This window comes from Ostrinia nubilalis, chromosome 11 (genome assembly GCF_963855985.1).
Source record: "Ostrinia nubilalis chromosome 11, ilOstNubi1.1, whole genome shotgun sequence".
Classification (NCBI taxonomy): Eukaryota; Metazoa; Arthropoda; class Insecta; order Lepidoptera; family Crambidae; genus Ostrinia; species Ostrinia nubilalis.
The window spans coordinates 191,240-211,576 of NC_087098.1; the positions used below are offsets into that span (position 1 = coordinate 191,240).

The following is a 20,337-nucleotide window of genomic DNA, read 5'->3' on the forward strand; positions in this document are numbered from 1 at the left end:
TACACAAATTATTATGTACATTTTAGAGATTAAATAGAAAAAAACGTGTTTTTAACACAGTAAAACAACATATTAACATAAACGAAAATATGTATTGATCATCAATCATCATTATCGTCATCATAATGAACTTGGATTATAAAATTGGCATCTTGTTAAATTGATTATTTTATGAAGCTAAGATTTTATTAACAAAATGATTTTCATAAAAAAAGTTTGTAACCCATGGATTATTGGCCAGGGAGTCCAGTAATAGAAAAATAATTTCCCATTTCTTTTTGTAACTTCAAAAATATGATAATAAAAATTCAAATAACCATTTTGAAATGATCAGTACATTTTTAAACCTTAGTTTTTCAACTGAAACATTAAATTCAAGAAAGGATTATTTTTTAATTTGTGAAAATGCTCTTCATTCTTACTGGGAATGTTTCAATGTTGGCAACACTTCTGAAATGTCAAAATTCCGTCGAATTAAAAATCAGAGTATAGTGGGGATAACTGGAATAAACCATTTCTACTGGGGTTCAATAAGAAAGCTGTGTTGTATAAAATTATTTCTTTATTTCATTTAGGTACTTATCTTAAAATTACACTTATAATATTGTTTATGCTACTATCACACGACTTTCGGTGTAAAATACAATAATAAATCATAAGTCTTTCATAGCATGAGTTTGATATAGTGACGGAATGTGGGCAGAACACACATTTACTACAATTCAACGATTAATGAACGACAATATCAAGTAGCTTACTTAGTACATCGATAATAATAAACGTTGGATTTAAAGCTTTCAGTTTCAAAACATTGCGAGACTACAATCACTACATCAAACGGTTTCCGCTACACGTCGCACCTTTGAAACATACAGTATAATCGCAACTTATTAGTCTTCGGTTGATTGCATAACCCGTTCGCGTCGCTATGTAAGATGTCAGTTCAGTCTGCGCATTCATAGAACACGGCGAAAGGAACGTTTCGTGCGACAAAGGTGCGATCGTTCGGAAACGTCGATCATAAACAAGTCGCCCGGAAAAATCAGTACGACTTTCAGGTTAAAATTTTGAGAAAAAAGTTAAATCACCGCTAGGTTTTTTAAATAGCGGTGTGAGGACTCGAGGGCTCCGGGTGCTCGAGGCCGGGCTCCGAAGGCGTCTCACACGAGCGGGTAGGAGGCAGCGGTGGCGATGCCGCAGTGGTTGTCGCGGTTGCGCGCCATGCGGATGTAGCCCAGCTCGCCCCACGAGCGGCCCCACGAGTTCTTCACGATCCAGTAGTCGCCCGCCTGCTCGTCCGACCCGTAGCCCACCACCAGCACCTGCGCACAGGGACCGTTAGTTCGACACCGGGGAGGATGCAGAGGGCGAACTAAACTTCCACCTTCTTATCGCAAAAGAGGAGAGAAACGAACGCTCGAAAACTGCCTAGTCTGTGTGGAGTGGGTACTTGAAAAGAGTCCACTTTAAATGCGGAAAATATTGTCCTGGCGCTTGAAAATGAAACGCAGCAGAAACACTCGACTGTCACTTGAAGAAAAATTAAGGGACTATGCAATTACAATCAGTATTACAACGGACAATGATAAGCACAGAAAACTTACATATTAAAATTGTAGAAGATTGAATTACTTTTCCTTGTTATAAAGAAAAAGGTAGGGTAAAAGTGGAAGGAAATTCGAACAAGGAAAAATCATCAGTACATACGAATAGGTACCGTAATAACAAACAACTAATATTAATAATAATGTGGTTGAAGACTGTAACATAACTATTGTTATGGTCAACAGATAAAGTTAAAAATAACGTAACTCAGTTTCGGCATGAGCTCGGTCACGTCTCTGATAAACTACAATATTAAACAAAAACATGACGCGAACTGAAATAACCTGAATTTGACCCAAATTATTTAACTACGAATACGAGTTTCTAGTTTGTAAATAACTAACTGGCCTTGAAACAGGTATCGAACTGAACTAAAGTGGACTCTAAATTGCATCGCTGAGAATGCACTTCATTTGATCAAGATCAAGATCTCAAGAAAATATTTGAAGCGAATCAATCGACGGATAACAGAACAGCACCATGAAAATACCAATGATCGTCGAGCAAAAGACTAGGAAGATGTTTCGGCGCACTCACCCCGTGGTCGAGGTTGCTGGGCGAGCAGTTCTCGTCGTAGTAGACGCCCTTGCTGTAGAACTGGAAGGACTCCTGCGACGCGTCGATGGCCACCGACACGGGCCCCACGGTGGCCACGGCCTGCATCAGCTTCTGCTCGTCGCCTGACGGGATGTCCACGAAGCCTACGTCGTCGGCGCCCGAGTTCTTGGGGTTGTACCTGCGACCGAGACACTTGAACAACGTTTTGGAAGGGCGCGAGGGTTTTTGGGGAATAATGCATATTCTCCGTGACCAACAACTGACTACGGACTGCGTAACCTCACGAATGAAGGCCACTTCTGAACAAGAGGAGAATTTTATTCAGTTGGTTAAAATTTAAAGGACATATTCGACTTTGTTTTGAAATGCAAAGCAGAAATAAATTGAAAAAATTTACATAAAAAAAGAACAGTCTTATTAGTATTTGGGGAATTTGAAAATTCAAACTGTCAATGCTAACTTGCAACGTGCTCTTAAAGCATAATTAAAAGTAATGTCATGATTGATCTATCGCCACTATTGGGTTGACCCTGATTACTGCGTATCAGGAAAATTCGATCAAGAAATGTATGAAGGTCAAACTAACCATTATCAAGTCATTATTATTAGCAAGAAGTATTTTTAGTGAAAAGCCATTCGTTACTAATAACATTATTTGAATTGTGTTAATTTAGCGATATCACTTCTTAATTCTCGAGGAATGAAATCTCAGTGTAGTGGTTTCTATAAATAATGACAATAGCAGTAACGGGACTATTCCCACCTCTAGTTCCCACCGCTGCAACTCCTGTGTATGTAACCAGGATCTACAGCTTGACCGCCAATATAAACCCAACCAGTGAAGGTCAAGTTTGTCCCGGGGGAAAGTTAAACTGTTATTGGACCCACAACGAAATTCAGAAGAACATAGGAGTTCGAAGGTAAGGTTCGACTAAGGGCTCGGTTCGTGTATAGCAGTAGTAGTAAGTAGAGTTTTAGTGTGGTGATGGTGTGGTGTCTCACCGGCACTGGTCATCGATGGCCTCGTAGGGGTAGCTCTTCTCGGTGTCGATGCCGTGGTTGTCGCGGATGTACTTGAAGGCGTTGTCCATGAGGCCGCCGTTGCAGCCGTTGTTGCCGTACGACTGCGAGCAGTCCACCAGGTTCTGCTCCGACAGCGACACCAGCACGCCGCTCTTGCGGTAGTGCTGCCCTTCCAGAGCGCCGGTCTGCGGACGACAAGTTTCAAGGTATTGAAAGAGTTCCCTAGCTAGGTCATCAATAGATGACATTACCTAGGCCCTAGACTGTTGTCAAATATCATTGAAACTGATCGCCTGAACTAAACCCTGTTAGGGCCATCCCTAACAGGGTTTAGTGTTTAGTTTAGTAATGTTATAATACTTACCTATGTAAGTACTATAATATTTATCCTGTTTCAAAAGATACAAATTGAAATCCAAAAGGACTCGACATTTAAATAATTAGTTATAGCTAGAATTTATGTACCTACCCTACTTAGCGGGCTACCCTACTTATTTATTTTATTGTTTTCAACTTTTCTTCATGATACCACAGAATACATAATAGTAGCAACAGAAATTGCACTCCTTTGTGTAGGATCAGATGCCGACATTTTAACGGTAATAATAATAATGCAAAATATCCAACGCACATGGTGCATTCGAAATCGCACCTTACTACTACGCTCACAAGACCGCATTTTTTTTGTGTTCAGAATTGATCTACCTCACAGCTCAAGCGTCAGGGTTGTATAAGCAAAGTAAAATAAATAAAAACTCAATTTTAAGAAGCATTTATTGTATTTACGATTGGTGAACTTTAATCTAGTGGTGTTTGTATAATCGTACCATGTCTAAATTACCTATTAATAAACTTCAGTGTTGCGATAATTTAAAATTGGACCAACAGTTTTAAAAGGTGTAGTGTCGGAAAATAGACACGGTGAAGTAAAGTTAATGTTTATATTAGCTATTTTTTTTTTTGCTACAGTTTTTTGTCATAAGTATTCAAAATTATTTAAAAAGTGTAGTTTTTATTAATTATTTAAATTACTACAGTTAATTATTATTCCTAAATATTACGATTTTCCATTAAAGAAGGATAACAGTGCTGTTGGAACAATAAACCTTGATTGTGATGATGATCGACCGAGCGTGTAGAAATACGCGTGTGCTCACAGGCGCGTGGCGGCCATGACTGATTTGCAACTTGAAGTTGTCGCGCGCTGTAGGTAATTATCTCGGCCGGCATAGGCGAGTGACGGAGGCCTGATGATACCAAGTTGATGTCATTATAATGCATATTTATTACTTAATCGTTAAATTTCTTATTTATTCTGTACACAAGTCGTAATCTAATTGTGTTTGATTAGTTTCTTAACCTTAATGAAAGTGTCTTTTATAATAATAATGTTGAGACTTGAGATAACAATGTTATTTAAGGAAATCATTAGTGGCAAGTTGGTACAACCGACTATTTATTATGAACTACGCACTCTTATTTAACTGATAAATGTAAGAATATGGCGCAATGTCTTGTTATTTTTTCATCAGTGAATCGCTGGTTATGAATTAGTTATTGATAAAGCCTTTGTTTGTTTAGTCGGGTCATTTGATACCTCCGCACAGATGCATTGGCTTAACACGCATGCGTCGGGTGGCCATGATGTGGGCAGACCGCATGCGCATTGTATTATGTATTTTATTTATAACTAATAATGACTGCCAATTGCTAAGGATATTGTTTAAACCAATTGTGTTTAAAGTATTTATTTACCTACTTACTAATATTTAACATAAATATCGTAATGTAGCGTTAAATTCAATATTATTAGTCATGGTTGGGATCAGTCATTATTACTGAGTAATTATTGTTTGTGCACGGCTGATTATGGCATTGTTCTGCGCGCGCCGGTGACACCGATAGGTTTGAATCGTTTAATAAATATTTTAATCGGGTTACTCGCGATCTGGCATACTATTGTTAACACGGATAGTACAATGATTCATTCCAAATTGCCGCAAGTTCGTTGTCGTTTACTTTCTAAGTAACGGCCAAAAATGTTCATAAATTAACTATCGCAGTTATCGCATGATGCACTCCGGCGCATATTTTGAACTTCGAATGCAGCTCGCGTAGCACTGCATGTTACACAAGGACCGGTTTGTTGCGTCAGTTAATACGCACACAGAAACTGTTGTGGTTTTTTAAGTAAGTCAACAAACGCGCTGCATCTGGGTGCTGTGACTTATAATGCATTATTTATTGTTTTTATTCCTTGGGCAAAAAGTTCTAAATGGAAATCTTCAGAAATACAGATGCTGGTAAAAAAAGTTGGGGAAAGAAGCAATGTTCGCACAAAAAAGTACAAGTCAAGGCCACATGCCTCTTCAACTTATAACCGCTTTGGTTTTTTGTATCGCGACCGCTCGTTGGTAATGGTATAATATATGTATTTGGTTTTTGCTACGGCAGGTAGTTTCTTGATAATATCTATAGCTCTCCATTCAACATGGCTTTAACTATCTGTGAAAGGACCCATTGTTCAGGAGCATATGACAACGGACTTATGTTCGCTACGTGATTTGTTCCGAGTTTCCTACATCTATTCTTATCGGGTTCGATAATTTGAAAAAATGACCTAGGACTTTTAAGGAACGTGTGATATTTCAAACTGTGCTGTAGCAATAAAGGACGAGTGTTATTTTCTTGGGGAACCTCGGCAGTTAAACATGAAGGCGCCTGCACTCACCGTACTGAAGGACCAGCAGGAGCCGCACTTGCCCTGGTCCTTGATCTCGGTGACGGCGCCGTGCTTGCGCCAGTCCACATACTCGGGCACCGTGACGTGCGCGGGCGCGATGAACGTGGCGCCCTTGATGTCCTGCCCCTTGGAGTACAGGTTCTTGTTGTGTCTACGACAAAAGAATCCACGTTAAGGGTGTTTGAAGAAGCAGCGGCTTGATGATAAGCTTATCCTAACCCTTGCTGGAACAGTCAGTCCTATCATAAAGTAGGTAAACATTTGAGTTGTTGCGCGGGAGTCCAGTAAAACTGGGTAGGTTCCTCACTAACGTACATACTTTCCTTAGCTAGATTGCCCTAGTAGCCTACTAAGGGAAACAAAAGGAAATTGAATAAATTATGTAGGCACTAACATACCTATATTATTTGCCGTCATCGCAATGAGAATCGACAAAACGATTAGAGGTCGCACTGGGCAACACAACACCTAACAATAATCACACCGTGATTCACCACCACACCACAATACGTACGTAAACTGGAAAATATTTTTGCTTTATCGAATTGTTTTGCTTGAATTTCAGCGACTAACTTGATGATTCATCATCATGTTCGACACAGAACTGCTATGTAAATAATGATATAGGTATTAAAACTTTTCTTCCACTTAAAACTTACTAATTTAGTATCATTCATATATATATGTTCTGTGCCAGCTGGTTTCGTCACGGCGCGGCGTTGAATAGAACCGGTTCGCCCATATTTTGACGGTCATATGGCTGTAGTCACAACAACAAACAAAGGATCCGAGCATATTGACAATACTCCGTGAACCCCATACCTGCGCTTTGTTAAAAAAACTTCACACGATCTCCCTTCGTTTCTAAAGTTAGATTAGGTATGTATCTTTCTAAGCACCTGTGAGCAGAGTTTTGTTGTTATGGTCATGTTATGATGCCACTCAGTGACCATTTATTATACCTACCTTTGTAAATTGCGGATCGGTTTACTCGCAGTAAAGCGATCTCCTCATGAATACATACGTCAGTCATGATAAGGCCTCATCTGCACAGATGGTCGTGAACAATGGGCGTACGAGTGACACCAGTATCGGTGCTGAAATGGGCGGAACCGACGGATAGTGGTGATTGCACCCTTATCAACAACAATGATCACTCGCTGTCGTTTCGCTTCATTGGACCCAGCACATTTTATTGTTTTTAATGTTTATTTGATTTACTCTTTAGCGGCCAAGTCTGCAAGATTGATCAGTCTCGCTCAGATCCGTGAATTGAATGATTACATCTCGTATCCCGTATTAAATTTTGTTTTTGCTTTTTTAATCAGTTCCGACGTATGTTGTCATGCTGAATTTAAAATGCAATTTTGTATTCATATTATTACTTATGTAGTAAAATTTACAGTAAATTACAGTAAACTAATTGAACTATTATAACAATTATGTACAAGTATTGAGTTCGTACTTTTACCTTTGAAGGCTGGACTAAAGGCTAAAGGAACATCAAAAGAATGGGCGCACTCACTTGGCGGTCTTGTTGAAGCCGTTCATGACGTGCACGAACTCGTGGTGCAGCATGTCGCCGTACTTGTTCTGCTGCAGCCTGAAGGACACCAGGCCCTGCTCGAAACGCTGGTTGTGGCGCGCGATCTTGTGTTTGTTCTCCGCGTAGATCTTCATGCGGAACTTGTCCTCGATCTCGCTGTCGTACTTCTTACTGTGCTCCATCTACAGTGATACATGTTAGATGAATCGATAGCTAAATTAATAGCTAAAATCTCGTGGGAACAAATCAGAAACATGTTAACCTTCGCGTGTAGCGTGGCGCGATCGGTACCTATCAGATGTAAACAATAACACAGATAACGGCAATCACACGCCAATATGTTTGTTATCATTAACAAATATTATTGAAAAATACAGTGCTTGCGTTGATGAATTTTAACGGATATGCAATAACAATTTTACTGCTTTATTGACTTGCTTTACAGACGTTTCTCTGATATCGTATTATTATTTCTAATGTTGTCTCTCAAGTTTATTCTACATTATTAAAAAGGGTAACACTCCTCCCTCAGTGTACTTAGTTTCAACGCAAGGACCATTTGCGGAATCGGAAGTACAAGCATCTTAAGACGCCATTTTCCGTTGGGGCAAAGTTAGGTACGTGACTACGTGCCTTGGAGAATAATTCGATGAATTGATATTTAACTGAATAGGTAGATCTGTTTTACCTTAAAGGCGTTCCATTCTTCCTTCACGAGGTCGAAGAAGGAGACGGCGCTGACTGCCGCCAGCAGACTCAGGGCTGCCACTGCGTACTTCATTGTTGTAGATGTACCTGGGTGGAAATAAAAACCTGCATGTATTATGAATAGTTTATATAATCAAACTTTTTGTTAAAAATATAGATGCGCAGCAGTAGGTATCTATCTAATTTGACGTACAACATTATGTGTGTATTTTTATAATAAGAGGAAAATCATGGCGATACGTGCTCTCGTAAACGCGGCGGAAAATTGATATTTGAGTAATGTCACCAAATTATATATAATTTGGTGACATGGTAGATATATCTACCTAACTAAAATATTTTTTATTGTAGGCATGGAAACATAATACTACCTTACCTATTCTGTAACTCGTTAATGAAAACCTATTTTTTTGCAAAAAACAAGGTTGAAGTATGTAAGTAACTATTTGTTACGAAGGATAGGTAATTAATAGGTATTAGCAAACATCAAAGTGTTTCACTTTAAAAGACAAAGGCATTTTATGTAGGTGGGAGGTAGATAGATAGGTAGATGACAAGGCTACATGAAACGCCAATGCTCTAGTAAGAAAAGATCACGAAAGGTTCATCATACACGTGTTGTTATTTTTTAAAAGTAAGTACAATAAGTATAGCGTGATTACATTGCGTCATCGCGCTGATCAGAAGTGCCGTTGCGCCCGCTTAGCGGTGAAGGCAAGTCTGTGAAACTAAATATGCGATTGATCTAAAATTCTAAATCACTAACACAGGCAAAGAAAGCTAGACAAACGAGATTTTCTGACCAAATTTGTCAGGTACAAGTTGAATAAGTTGGATAAACAACAACTAAACACAAGATAAAAATAAACAAAGGAAGTAACCAATTAATATTGTTAACTCAATGATTTTATCTTTGAAACTTGAAAGAAGTGAATAAAATGACTAAGCAAAAATAAAATTATAGTTAGCCTACTTACCTAATTAAATTAACCAATAAATAAAGTAGGTAGAAGTTAATTTATTTCAAATCAAACCTAAGAAAATTATTTGCTAGCAGCACATTAAAATGCTAAATATTGTTGATTGTATTTACGTTAGGAACAAAGCACAAAAAGTATCAATTTCAGGCAAGTACGCAGAATGAATCGACACAAAAGATGAGTGGTGATTTTAGATCCTTGTCTAAAAACTTGATAGAATAATGATAGTATTATGCATAATATATTTATTTTGGTACATACCTCTTCAGCGAAAATGCCTTTCACCAAATTAATAACAAGGAAATGCTAAAATATTCTTGGAATCGCGTTTAATTTGGTACGAGAAAGGAAACCAAGAGCATGACCAAGAGAAACGCCTATCCGTGGCAGCGAGTCGATTGTTTATGCGCCTTTTTTTTCAAAGCGGATGTGGATATATCCCTGTTGTGCTGTGTATGTAAACATTACGGAGTTATCGATTATTCAATTTATTATAATCGATACAATGTCGATTCTCTTAGTGATGTCGACCAATTGGTAGGGTGAATGGACTAAATAATTGGGCTTCTCTAGGTGGTCCTTTTTTTAACTCCATGTAAAAAAAAAAAGTCAGTGTGACAGTTTAATTTTTGTGAGTGCATGGTGTTTGTAGGTTATGTTTATTAGTTCGATTTTAAGATTTTTCCATTAATATGAAGCAAGAGGAAAGAAAAAATATTAAAAAAGGAAATAATCAAAAGAAATTGAAACTTTATAAACCACGTAAAAAGAAAAGTGTAGAGGAAGATGCTGCTATTCAATACTTACAGGGCCAATACGATAAGGTTTGTAATGGTTTTTTTAATAACGTGTTTTAAGACTTGTGGATTAATCATTCACAGAAGAAACCCTGAAATCGAGACAAAAAGTTATTCAGATATTGAAAATAAATTACCTGATTTCCCTGATGTCACATTTCTTTAAAATACCACTTCACCGTCTCATTGAAATGATATAAAACAATAAGAAATTATACCTAACATATTTTAATTTTGTTTTCTCAGATTGTACCAGATGAAATCAAAACTTTTAAGGATTTACCTCTCTCCCAAAAAACGTTGAAAGGATTAAAAGAAAATAACTACATTACACCAACAGAAATACAAAAACAGGCTATAGGCTATGCATTACAGGGCAAAGATATCCTGGGAGCAGCAAAGACCGGCTCGGGCAAAACCTTAGCCTTTCTCATACCAATACTTGAAAATTTATTTTGTAAAAAATGGACTCGCCTCGATGGCGTGGGTGCATTAGTCGTATCGCCAACGAGAGAGCTGGCCTACCAGATATATGAAACTCTCAGGAAAGTGGGCTACCTTCATGATTTTTCTGTGGGATTAATCATAGGTGGACAAAATTTAAAGTTTGAAAGAAAAAGAATGGACCAAATGAATATACTCATATGCACCCCCGGCCGCCTGCTGCAGCACATGGACGAGAACCCGCTGTTCCACTGCAGCCAGCTGCAGCTGCTGGTGCTGGACGAGGCCGACCGCTGTTTGGATATGGGCTTTGAGGCCACCATGAATGCTATTATTGAAAATTTACCACCAGAGAGACAAACCTTACTTTTTTCTGCGACACAAACAAAGTCAGTGAAAGACTTAGCTCGTCTCAGTTTGTCCTTTCCGACCTACGTGGCTCCGCACGAGCAAGCCGAGACTGTGACTCCTGAGGCCTTGCAGCAGAGTTACATTGTGTGTGAAATAGATGAAAAAATTGGCATTCTATGGTCTTTTATCAGAAACCATTTGAAACAAAAAGTTTTAGTATTCATGGCTACTTGTAAACAAGTTAAATACACATATGACTTATTTTGTAAATTGAGGCCCGGTGTTAGTTTGTTGGCTCTGTATGGAACATTACATCAAGAAAAAAGAGAGAAAATCTACAACGAATTTTGCAGAAAATCAAATGTCGTGCTATTTGCTACAGATCTAGCATCCAGAGGATTAGATTTTCCTAGAGTCAATTGGGTGATACAGATGGATTGTCCAGAAGATGTAGACACATACATTCACCGGGCTGGTCGCACTGCCAGGGGTGTGCTTGGAAAAGGAGAGGGTCTGTTGATGTTATTACCCAGTGAAGAAAAAATTGTAGAAGATTTGAGAAATAGGAAAATACCCATAAACAAAATATCTGTGGACCCTTCAAAAGTAGTGGCTCCACAAAGAAAAATCGAAGCTTTACTGTCTGATAACACTGACCTTAAACTAACTGCTCAGAGAGCATTTGTTAATTATTTGAAGTCAGTTTTTTTGATGAAAAATAAGGAAATATTTAATGTACAACTCTTGGACACAGATGCATATGCCAGATCTTTGGGTTTGATTGTTCCACCGAGAGTAAGATTTATGCACAAATATCAAAAAAATAATATTGGAAATAAACAACCAGATGATGAGGGTGACAAAGTCGTAGATAAACTAAGGGCTAAGGCTGATGGTGATGAAGGGTCAGATCAGAGTGCAGTCGAAGCAGATGAATCAGATGACAACATAATACCAGAAATTAAGAAAAAACCTCAAAAAAAGAAAGCAGAAATACCTAAATTTGATTTCCATGGTAATGATGATAGTGATGAAGATGACTTCCTCCAAGTTAAAAAGAAAAATGTTGAAGTAGAGACTCCAACAATAGCAGAAGAACCTACTAAATCAAAGAAAAAGGCTAAACCTCTAACAAAAGCAGCAGTGGCTAAAAAAATACTTAAGAAAAAAATTAAAGTTAACACAACTGTAAAATTCACTGAAGATGGCGAAGCAATACAAGACGAAAAGAGAGAACTTAAATCAGACTTAGCTAAAAAACTTAATGAAGAAAACATTGGTGGCATTGACATCGAAAAAGCGAAAGAAATTTTACAAGAGGAAGACAAGTTTGATAAAATTCGTTTCAGAGAAAAAGTTAAAGCAAAACACAAAGAACAAAAACGTAAACTCAAAAATAAAAAGAAAGAGGAAGAAGGAGAAAAGGATGACTTTGGATCACAATCGGAATCAGATGGACCAGATTTGTCTTGGCTGCCTGATCCCGACAAAGTTTATGGGAAAGATGGCGCTTCTGATTCGGAAGATGGCAGAGACTCTGTTCAGACAGACAAAGAAGAAGTTAGTCCAGATGACTCAGAAGATGAACAAATGTTCCACAGGTATGTCTAATACTTTGTAATATTGTTCCATTATTTAAATTCATATTATAGATGACCCACGCTGAACTGTCCCACCAAACTCAATGACAGCGGGGCGCTACCATCGTTCAACTATATGGTTTCCAACATGGCAAAAATCGGAACCAGCGATCCGGTATTGACGGTGGCGCCCCACTGTCAATGTCATGCATAGGGCAGTTCAGTATTTTGGAACTATATGATTGTTTAAGTAACTTTTTGTCTTTCTCATTGCAGGCCTGCAAAAAGGAAGTTGGTTGAGAGCAAAGGGATACCTCAAGAAAGTGTAATGCCCCGAAAAGTTAAGAAAATACAAGATATATCGTCATCTCTATCTGTACAAGAAGCCGAAGCCCTGGCGATGAGATTGTTGAACAAAGGAAAATGAACATCAATAAAAAAAATTGTTTATTTAAAGGTTTCGAAATTTATTTGTGTCTCACTCAGTCCTTCTCTGTAACAACTCATTTGGACCACCGATTACAGAGTTGATTTGGACATCCGTTATTCTCAGTTGCCCCCACCAAAGTCGCCCCACTGGGGGCAACTGGGAATTTACTTAAATTCACCAGTTCTCCCCAAGTTTCACCAAATAAATGAACAAATTATGAAAACCGTATAATCAGTTCACTCATTTTTGAGCATCGCGATCAAAGCCTAGTTTTTCGAGTGGGGGAGACTGGGACATTATTGTAAAGGCGCTTTTACACTACGCGGAAATTAGCTGAGTCAAGTCAAAAAAACAGTGGAGTGGAGATTGTAAATACATAAATGGCTGCATCAGTTGCTTGATGATTACCCTTTGATTGGGGGCAACTAGGAATGGTTTTAGGTATTTATTGTTTTAAAAGAATACCATTATATTCACTTACAAGAAAAACAGATGCACTTTTTAATAAATAAGCAGCAAGTGCACGCAACAGACAAGTTCATGCATAAATAAAGAATAACCTTTAAAAACTACATATTTCATTTAATTATAAGCAAAGAGATCTTCTTAAAAGATTAATATTGGTTTAAGATGAACAAATGTTCTAAACATGTCGTTAGCTCATTCATAGCTCATCAAAAAAATTTGGTGGACCCCAATGGTAGATTATTTTAGAAATAGGAGAATAATTCAGTATATTTTATTTTTATGGCAACATTGTGTTTTACTGTCAAAAAAGAAAACGGATCGTTGCACTTTTTATCGGAGAAACGCTAAAAATTGTAAAAATAATACGTTTTTCTATGGATTTAGAGTAAATAAACCATTTGTACTTATTAATTTTAATTATGTTTTGGAGTGGAAATTATATCGCAGTTAGGGAGTTAAATTTCCTACTGAAAGAAGAGGTACGTATTTTGTTAAAAATTTGATGGTTAGGTGGTTGTTGGACAAATTTGCTCATATCATGTAGTAATTCATAATTTATTTACGTGGAAAAAATCATCAAATCATTTATCAAGACTACCCCTTAGTTGTTATTGGATAGTGTTGACTATTCAAGATTGTTTTTTTTTTGTTTCAGAATGTAACTCTGACTCAGGTGTTGGAGGCAGACGATATCCTGCAGGAATGCAAAGCGGACAACAAAGCCCTAATGCAATTGTAAGCCCTCGCCCTCGGCGCGCTCCACGCCGCCTTGAGGCACCACACACTTCAACATGTTCCAATTGGAACCTGAAGATAAACAACAAAGGACTAATACTAGTTTTTGTCTCATTAGTCACATCTATTAATTTAAATTTAAATAAGTCAAACCTAAAAGCAGATGATTTTGTGTTCATCATTGAAATAAGCCCTCAAAACCTTATCTAAAATTACTCTGGATGTGTTTAGTTTAACTGAAAGATATTGTTCGAATGATTGATCATGTGTGGGTGCCAAATAAATATATCAATAAATGAACATTTCTCATGCATTCCTATTCTTTTTCAGTCTCACAAAGCCAAAGATACTGGCAGAGTTAATAACACTAATAACTGAGGAGCCTCCCAAAAATGTTGAGCTGGCGTCTCAGTACCGGCACGCGAGCATCGCCTGTGAGGTGCTGACCAGCCACCTGTCGTCGCTCAGCGACCGCCTGTCCATGGACGTGGTGCAGATGAACAGGCTCTGTGACTTCATCAATAAAGACCCTCCGTTGAATCCACTGTTGGCTTCCTACTTTAGTAAAACTGTGGAAATGCTACTTGAGAGGAGTCCAAAACAGGTGAATATCTTTTGCCATTTAGCCCCTTATGATAATAATTCTTACTTGATTTTCTTTCTTTAAGATTTAATCTGAGGTTTCAAGGTGGGGGCTTCCAAATTCGAAATTAATTGTTTTCATTGTTTACTGTGATGTGATAACAGTTTTATTACTTATACATACAAACTTGATGTTTTGTAATAATTATACATGTTTTAATGCTTTTGTGAAATGCTTTTTAAACATTTCAATATTGTGATATGACTTTATCCTATCTCACAAAGATGAAAGAAAGAGGCAAATTATGCTTGTAATAAATTGTAACAACGCATGGCCTGTGAGATATGCATTTGCCTCATCAATTTCAACAGATAATTTGTTCAATTTCATTCTGACAAAACATATTTTGCATAATAATAAAGTCCATCTTGCTTCATGTTGTGTTAACGTGTTGCTTGCTGTCAGCTTGATCGATGCAGTCGTACAAGTTCGGTACTGTCATGTTGCCTCTTTTACCGCAGGCGAGCCCCGGACCCCGGAAGGCCTCCGACCTAAATAAACTGCCAGTCTTGATGCTCCCTAAAGTACTAAGGAACCTCTGTTTTGCCCAGGACTGGTACCTTTACCACATAGTGTGCCTGCGGGTGCTGGACTTCTTCAAGTCCCGGCGGGACTTCCTGCCCAACCTGCTGCGCCACATATCCACGTCGGCCATAGCCGATACCTTCAAGTATTTTATTAGGCTCGATGATCTTTTCAACAAAATAATCATGGAGGTGAGTTTCTTCAGTTTCTTTGAAATAAAAACATAGTTTATACTGTATGCAGAATTGTAGAAGCTTAATACCATAAAGTGAAATACTATAAGATGAATAATTGTTTTTAGTGTGATTAATAATTACGAAACTTATAATTTATAGAAATTGCATAAAAATGTTGTACACATAATATGTTTATTTCATGCTTATAATTTCCAATCATTGTGCCATCAAACAGTTGTTGCCTATTGTATCTCGTGTTTCTGGTACATAATAGGTTAATAACATCCACAGGTATAAATAACCCAACAAATTATACTGTGTTAATAATTAGCCAACATGAATAATTATAGACTGAGTAATCCGAAAGGTATTAGTTTCATGTGTGCACATGTGTACATTGTTAACAATGTAGGTAAGTTATTTCATGAATAAAATTACTCATCAACCTGATTTTATTTTAAAATTGTTAAGCACATGTGATTGTGAATCACTATAAAGGAGGTGAAATGAAAACTAGGTTTATTTGCTGAGTGGTTACTAATCTAGAATCTAAATGACGCAATGCAACAGCTATCGCGAGTTAGTTGCAGCTATGTGAAACAATATTTTTCCTATACATTTGTTTCTTTCTTTCAAAATTTCGTGTCTGAACCGAACTTTCTATTCTAGCTAGCTCTATAATGATTCCTAATTCGCTGATCTCGTTTTGTTGCGGGCCGCAGAATGTTCGGTATCTATAAGCGCTAGCTTTCAGCTCCGAGCGTGTATTCCGAGCGTATCCTGATTAGTGATTCCTGATTGTCGCGGGAATTGGGTGTTAATATCCTGCGTCTCTAAGCCAGCAACACACTACCCGATCGAATAAATATAGCCATCACCTTGTGCGTGGATCACGTAAGGGCTTTTTGACGTCTCCAGTGCATACTTTGGAATGCGACTCTTCATTACGAAATAATAAATACCCAAGTAAACCAATAACTACACATTTTTAAATGCCTCGAAACAATTATATTATTTTTACCGTCTATAAAATTACGGATGTAATGTGTGAATGGATCGTATCGTATGAAAACCGAATCAGTATTTTGCTAGCCAAGCCAAGCTGACAATTTTGTGCCAAACATTGTCGAGAAGTAAAGAAGCAGTGCAACCAGAGTGTTTTCACCCCGGCAGTGGTTCGAGGAGCACCAGTTCCTGGAGTGCCTGATCCAGATCGTGTGCGGCACGTACGAGGCGCGTGCGCCCGAGCTGGAGAAGGGCCAGCGGGAGCCCAGCGAGAAGCCCGCGCGCGAGCCCGACGCGCCGCCCACACCCGACCAAGGTACCGCTCCACTACTTCCATCTTCAATTTAGCTGCTGGCCCAACAGTTGCAGGCGGGTAGGTCGACAGTCTAGAACTAGATGTAGATCTTGGCTAGCAGGATTTGCTTTGGCCCTAAACGTATAAACGAGAACACTGATATCAGGACAACATGTTATGATTAGTGTTAAATTAAGTGGTGCCTGGCGTATTGTGGGATTCTTTGGGGGAAGGCCTTTGTCCAGCAGTTGATGTCAATCTGGCTGAAACGAACGAGGAAGCTACGCGTCGCGGACATGAATTATTTACTATTTTTTATAGAAGTTGATGGTATTTGTTAGGGCCTTGCCACACTAGCGGATTGCAAGCGGAGCGGGCACGTCGCGGTCGACAAATGCTTGCAAAAAGCCGCTTGTAATCCGCCAGTGTGGCAAGGCTCTAACGATAGGGCAACGGTAAGACAGAGTGATAACCTCATACTGCGCCTCCCTAGTTACGACCTAAGGTCCTGGTTATAATGAAAGTTCCAATGCCGTAATGAATATTTTTTAAAAGCAGGTTATGCATTTATTTTTCATAATGTTTACATGTGCAACCCAGACACAGATAAAGTGGAGAACAACGTGTCGGAAGCGGAGGGCAAGGGCGCGGACGGCGCGGAGGGCGCGGACGGGGAGTCGGCGACGGAGGCGCGCGCGGCGCGGCTGGCGGGCGTGGCGTCGGCCAACGCGGCCGCGCTGCTGTGCGACCTCATCCTCAGCGGCTGCGCCGGCGAGGGCTGCAACACCAGGTCACGCCCCGACTCTTGTGTATAAAATAGGCTAGATTCCTAAAAAAATTTTTTTTGTCCGTCAATTTTAATACAAAAAATATTGGACACGTATATTTTTCATTGTCAATCTTACTAATAATTACAAAGTTATAGTGCGTTGAAGTTCCGCGCGACGTCACAAAGTGCTGCACTTTTACGCACTCACTGACGTCACGGGCCTTTTCTTCAGAACTTTGGCACGCTTTATCTCTTTACATTTTCATTAGTTTTAAAAAGTGAAAAATACGTGTCGAGTAGTTTTTGATAAGCTAACTAACGGACTAATTAAAAATCTTGCTTTTTTACCCAGGACTCACCCCTATTATCACTCCACAGATTTTACAACAAAACTTTTATAACGGTAAATAAGATATTTGCCCTCCTGACGTTTCAACTCGGTTGCACGAGTTATGTTCGCGGGCAGACTGAAGAGATACGGTTGTTGTAAAATCCCGTGGAGTGATAATTTTATAGTAAAAAATGCAACATAATTTACTATTGTGGTTAGCTCGCTCGTTACCCGAGCATATTGAACTTAGTGCGAGGGCCTAACGGGACTAGTAGTACATCTGACGAACGCGGGTTCGAAACCCGTCGCTGCTCGACTGTTGTGATGAGCCCACTCGTAACACGAGCAGAGTTTAATATGCCTGTTACGAGTGGGGCTTATCACAAACAAGTATGTACGGGGGTTATTAGTGATTCGTTAAAAAATGGTCTAAAAAGAAGAAAGAAAATATACATTGCATTCGATAACATTGGGTTTAATTATTCAATTTATAAAAAAGAACTTAACACGATATGTGTCCTTTGTAAAATTTCGTTAAAAATTTTAGCCTAGTTTTGACTATAAGCAATGGTCGACAGTACCCAGTTTGTAGTAAGTTATAAACCCAGCATCAAGATTAATAAGACAGGTAAGATTTATCATAATAATAAATACCGGCCCATAAAAATGTTGACACATTCATGACTAATTAAATTCGTAGGATGTGTTAAAAAAACCAACTGAGAATTTTATATCAAATTAATTATAAATTATCAATATAATTAACGTGCACTTTATAGAAAATGAGACACTTTATGAAACACCAAAGTAGGTAAGTATAATCACAGAGTGCTCCCCTCTTTTCACTTGACCTCAACCTTAGGCTACCGCCTCATAATATACTTGAATCTTTTGGGAAACTTTTCGTAAACCGTAAAATTGAATTATACAATACATATAAAATTAATGCCCTGTCGTGGCTAAACGCAATCTGCGAGAACCATCAACAAAAAAAAACTCCACTATTCCAATTTCGAATCACATGATCGGGAACGCTTGTCTTTATTCGAATTTTGAATTCCGCGCCAATTCGCAGCCAATGACGAATGATGGCGCCACGACGGCGCGATCCTACTCGAAACTTTTTCTGTTCCGTTGGGATCGCGAACGTTGCCTGTTCGCGTCGCATAAAATTTGTAAAAAGTGTGAAATACGTGAACGTTTTAGTGATTTACTGCTATAATTTGACTCGTAAACCTAGCCAGTCCTTGTAAAGGTAATGGTAAGGCGGGCCCACCATTGGATTGATTTCTTAAAATACATGTGAGAGGAAGAATAATTCTGAAGCTGCGAAGTGAGTGTCTTTTTAATTTGTTAGCCAAGATCTATAATGTTGAGGTAATCTTTATTCTTTTTAGTTACTTTTACATAAGTAGTATGTATTTCAATATATTTTTACGTAAAACTACCATTTAGCTTACAAATAATTATGCTTACCGCCATTGACGGTGTTTAATTTAAATGTACTGGCCATTTTATTACAGTGTACCTACATACGTGAAAAAAGTGGCTAACGTTGATTGGAATTTTTTCTTTGCATTATCGATAATGATTTTAATATTTTTCAAGGCGAGGAAAGATAGCAAGTCTATGTTTCGTATCAAAGCGATCTTTTGACTTTGGAACGTAAAATTAATGGCGCAAGTACATTATGCGGGAAATTACCCAAGACGAAGCGCGAGCACGCACGGGCAGGGACAAAGAAGTATGGGCAACTCACGGCGAAACTAACTGAAGTGCGTGTTTACACTATTACGTCTCGACCAATTTTCCGCATAGCGTACTTGCGCCAAAAGACGTCTCTTTGAACTACGCGCCGATGCTAGGTGACGCGCGAACCTACCCGATACTTTTTTTTTATTTTCTTGAGATAAGCTGCACCCGTTTGCGATGCATAAAATTTGTAAGAAATGCAAAATAAGTGGACGTTTCGGTGATTCAGTGCCATTATTTGAATTCTAAACCCATCAATCCATCATGTATTCGTAAAAGTGAAGGTAAGGTGGGAAGACTTACATTGGAAGACTCAATATATTCGTAGCGAGCGTTCCCGTTATCCAATATCCGATAGCGTTCAAGATACAAAGTGAGCGGTCGCCGTGATCGTAACGATTCGTTATTTTTGTGTTAGGAGTGAGTTCACCGCGTTATAATTAAAGGTTCAGCCAAACCAACGCGTGCAATGGTTTAGCTGAACCTTAAAGACCTATTCAGACCTAAGCGGTATTCGCTACCGTCTGCGGCAGAGAAAACCCAGTGGGTTTGCGGTAACAAATACTGTTCAGACTTAAGCGTTATTTGCTACCGTCTGCGGCAGAGAAAACCCAGTGGGTATGCGGTAATATTACTGTTCATACCTAAGCGGTATTCGCTACCGTCTGCGGCGATACTAAATACCTGAGCGAAACCCGCGTGGTATGTACCTCTACCCACAGCGGCAGCGAATATCGCTCAGGTTTGAATAGGCCTTTAGGTCGTCACAGTTCGGTATCGTAACTCGCTGTCCCCGGCAGGCCGCGCACGAGCTGGGCGCTGGTGTCGCGGCTGCAGAGCGCGGAGGGCGCGCGGCTGCTGCTGCAGGGCATC

General features: G+C 38.9%; 2 protein-coding genes across 3 annotated transcripts; one reads left to right on the plus strand and one right to left on the minus strand.

Moving 5' to 3' along the window:
• Positions 1–544: 544 nt before the first annotated feature.
• On the minus strand, positions 545–9,572 carry LOC135076026 (cathepsin L). 2 transcript variants are annotated; one of them, XM_063970470.1, is made up of 7 exons: positions 9,425–9,572; positions 8,164–8,270; positions 7,455–7,657; positions 5,918–6,080; positions 3,166–3,371; positions 2,143–2,341; positions 545–1,322 (listed from the first exon to the last, which is right to left on the minus strand). In XM_063970470.1, exons 2-7 carry the CDS (start codon positions 8,254–8,256, stop codon positions 1,161–1,163), a joined length of 1,026 nt encoding a protein of 341 aa, XP_063826540.1. In that variant the 5' UTR covers positions 8,257–8,270; positions 9,425–9,572; the 3' UTR covers positions 545–1,160. The 2 variants fall into 2 exon arrangements, with proteins under 2 accessions (XP_063826540.1, XP_063826541.1); XM_063970471.1 differs by having other exon boundaries at positions 8,164–8,288.
• Positions 9,573–9,762: 190 nt separating this feature from the next.
• LOC135076022 (probable ATP-dependent RNA helicase DDX10) lies at positions 9,763–12,785 on the plus strand. Its single transcript, XM_063970465.1, has 3 exons — positions 9,763–9,987; positions 10,207–12,356; positions 12,612–12,785. The coding sequence occupies exons 1-3, from the start codon at positions 9,856–9,858 to the stop codon at positions 12,760–12,762; spliced, it is 2,433 nt and encodes an 810-aa protein (XP_063826535.1). The 5' UTR covers positions 9,763–9,855; the 3' UTR covers positions 12,763–12,785.
• Positions 12,786–20,337: the final 7,552 nt, after the last annotated feature.

Excerpts from the sequence above, each read along its gene's own strand:
- LOC135076026 (XM_063970470.1), bottom strand. The coding sequence starts at position 8,256 with ATGAAGTACGCAGTGGCAGCCCTGAGTCTGCTGGCGGCAGTCAGCGCC. Across the intron at positions 7,658-8,163 it reads AAGAATGGAACGCCTTTAAG|ATGGAGCACAGTAAGAAGTA; the intron begins GTAAAACAGATC and ends GTATCACTGTAG. Across the intron at positions 2,342-3,165 it reads GCCATCGATGACCAGTGCCG|GTACAACCCCAAGAACTCGG; the intron begins GTGAGACACCAC and ends TCTCGGTCGCAG.
- LOC135076022 (XM_063970465.1), top strand. The coding sequence starts at position 9,856 with ATGAAGCAAGAGGAAAGAAAAAATATTAAAAAAGGAAATAATCAAAAG. Across the intron at positions 9,988-10,206 it reads TACAGGGCCAATACGATAAG|ATTGTACCAGATGAAATCAA; the intron begins GTTTGTAATGGT and ends TTGTTTTCTCAG. Across the intron at positions 12,357-12,611 it reads GATGAACAAATGTTCCACAG|GCCTGCAAAAAGGAAGTTGG; the intron begins GTATGTCTAATA and ends TTCTCATTGCAG.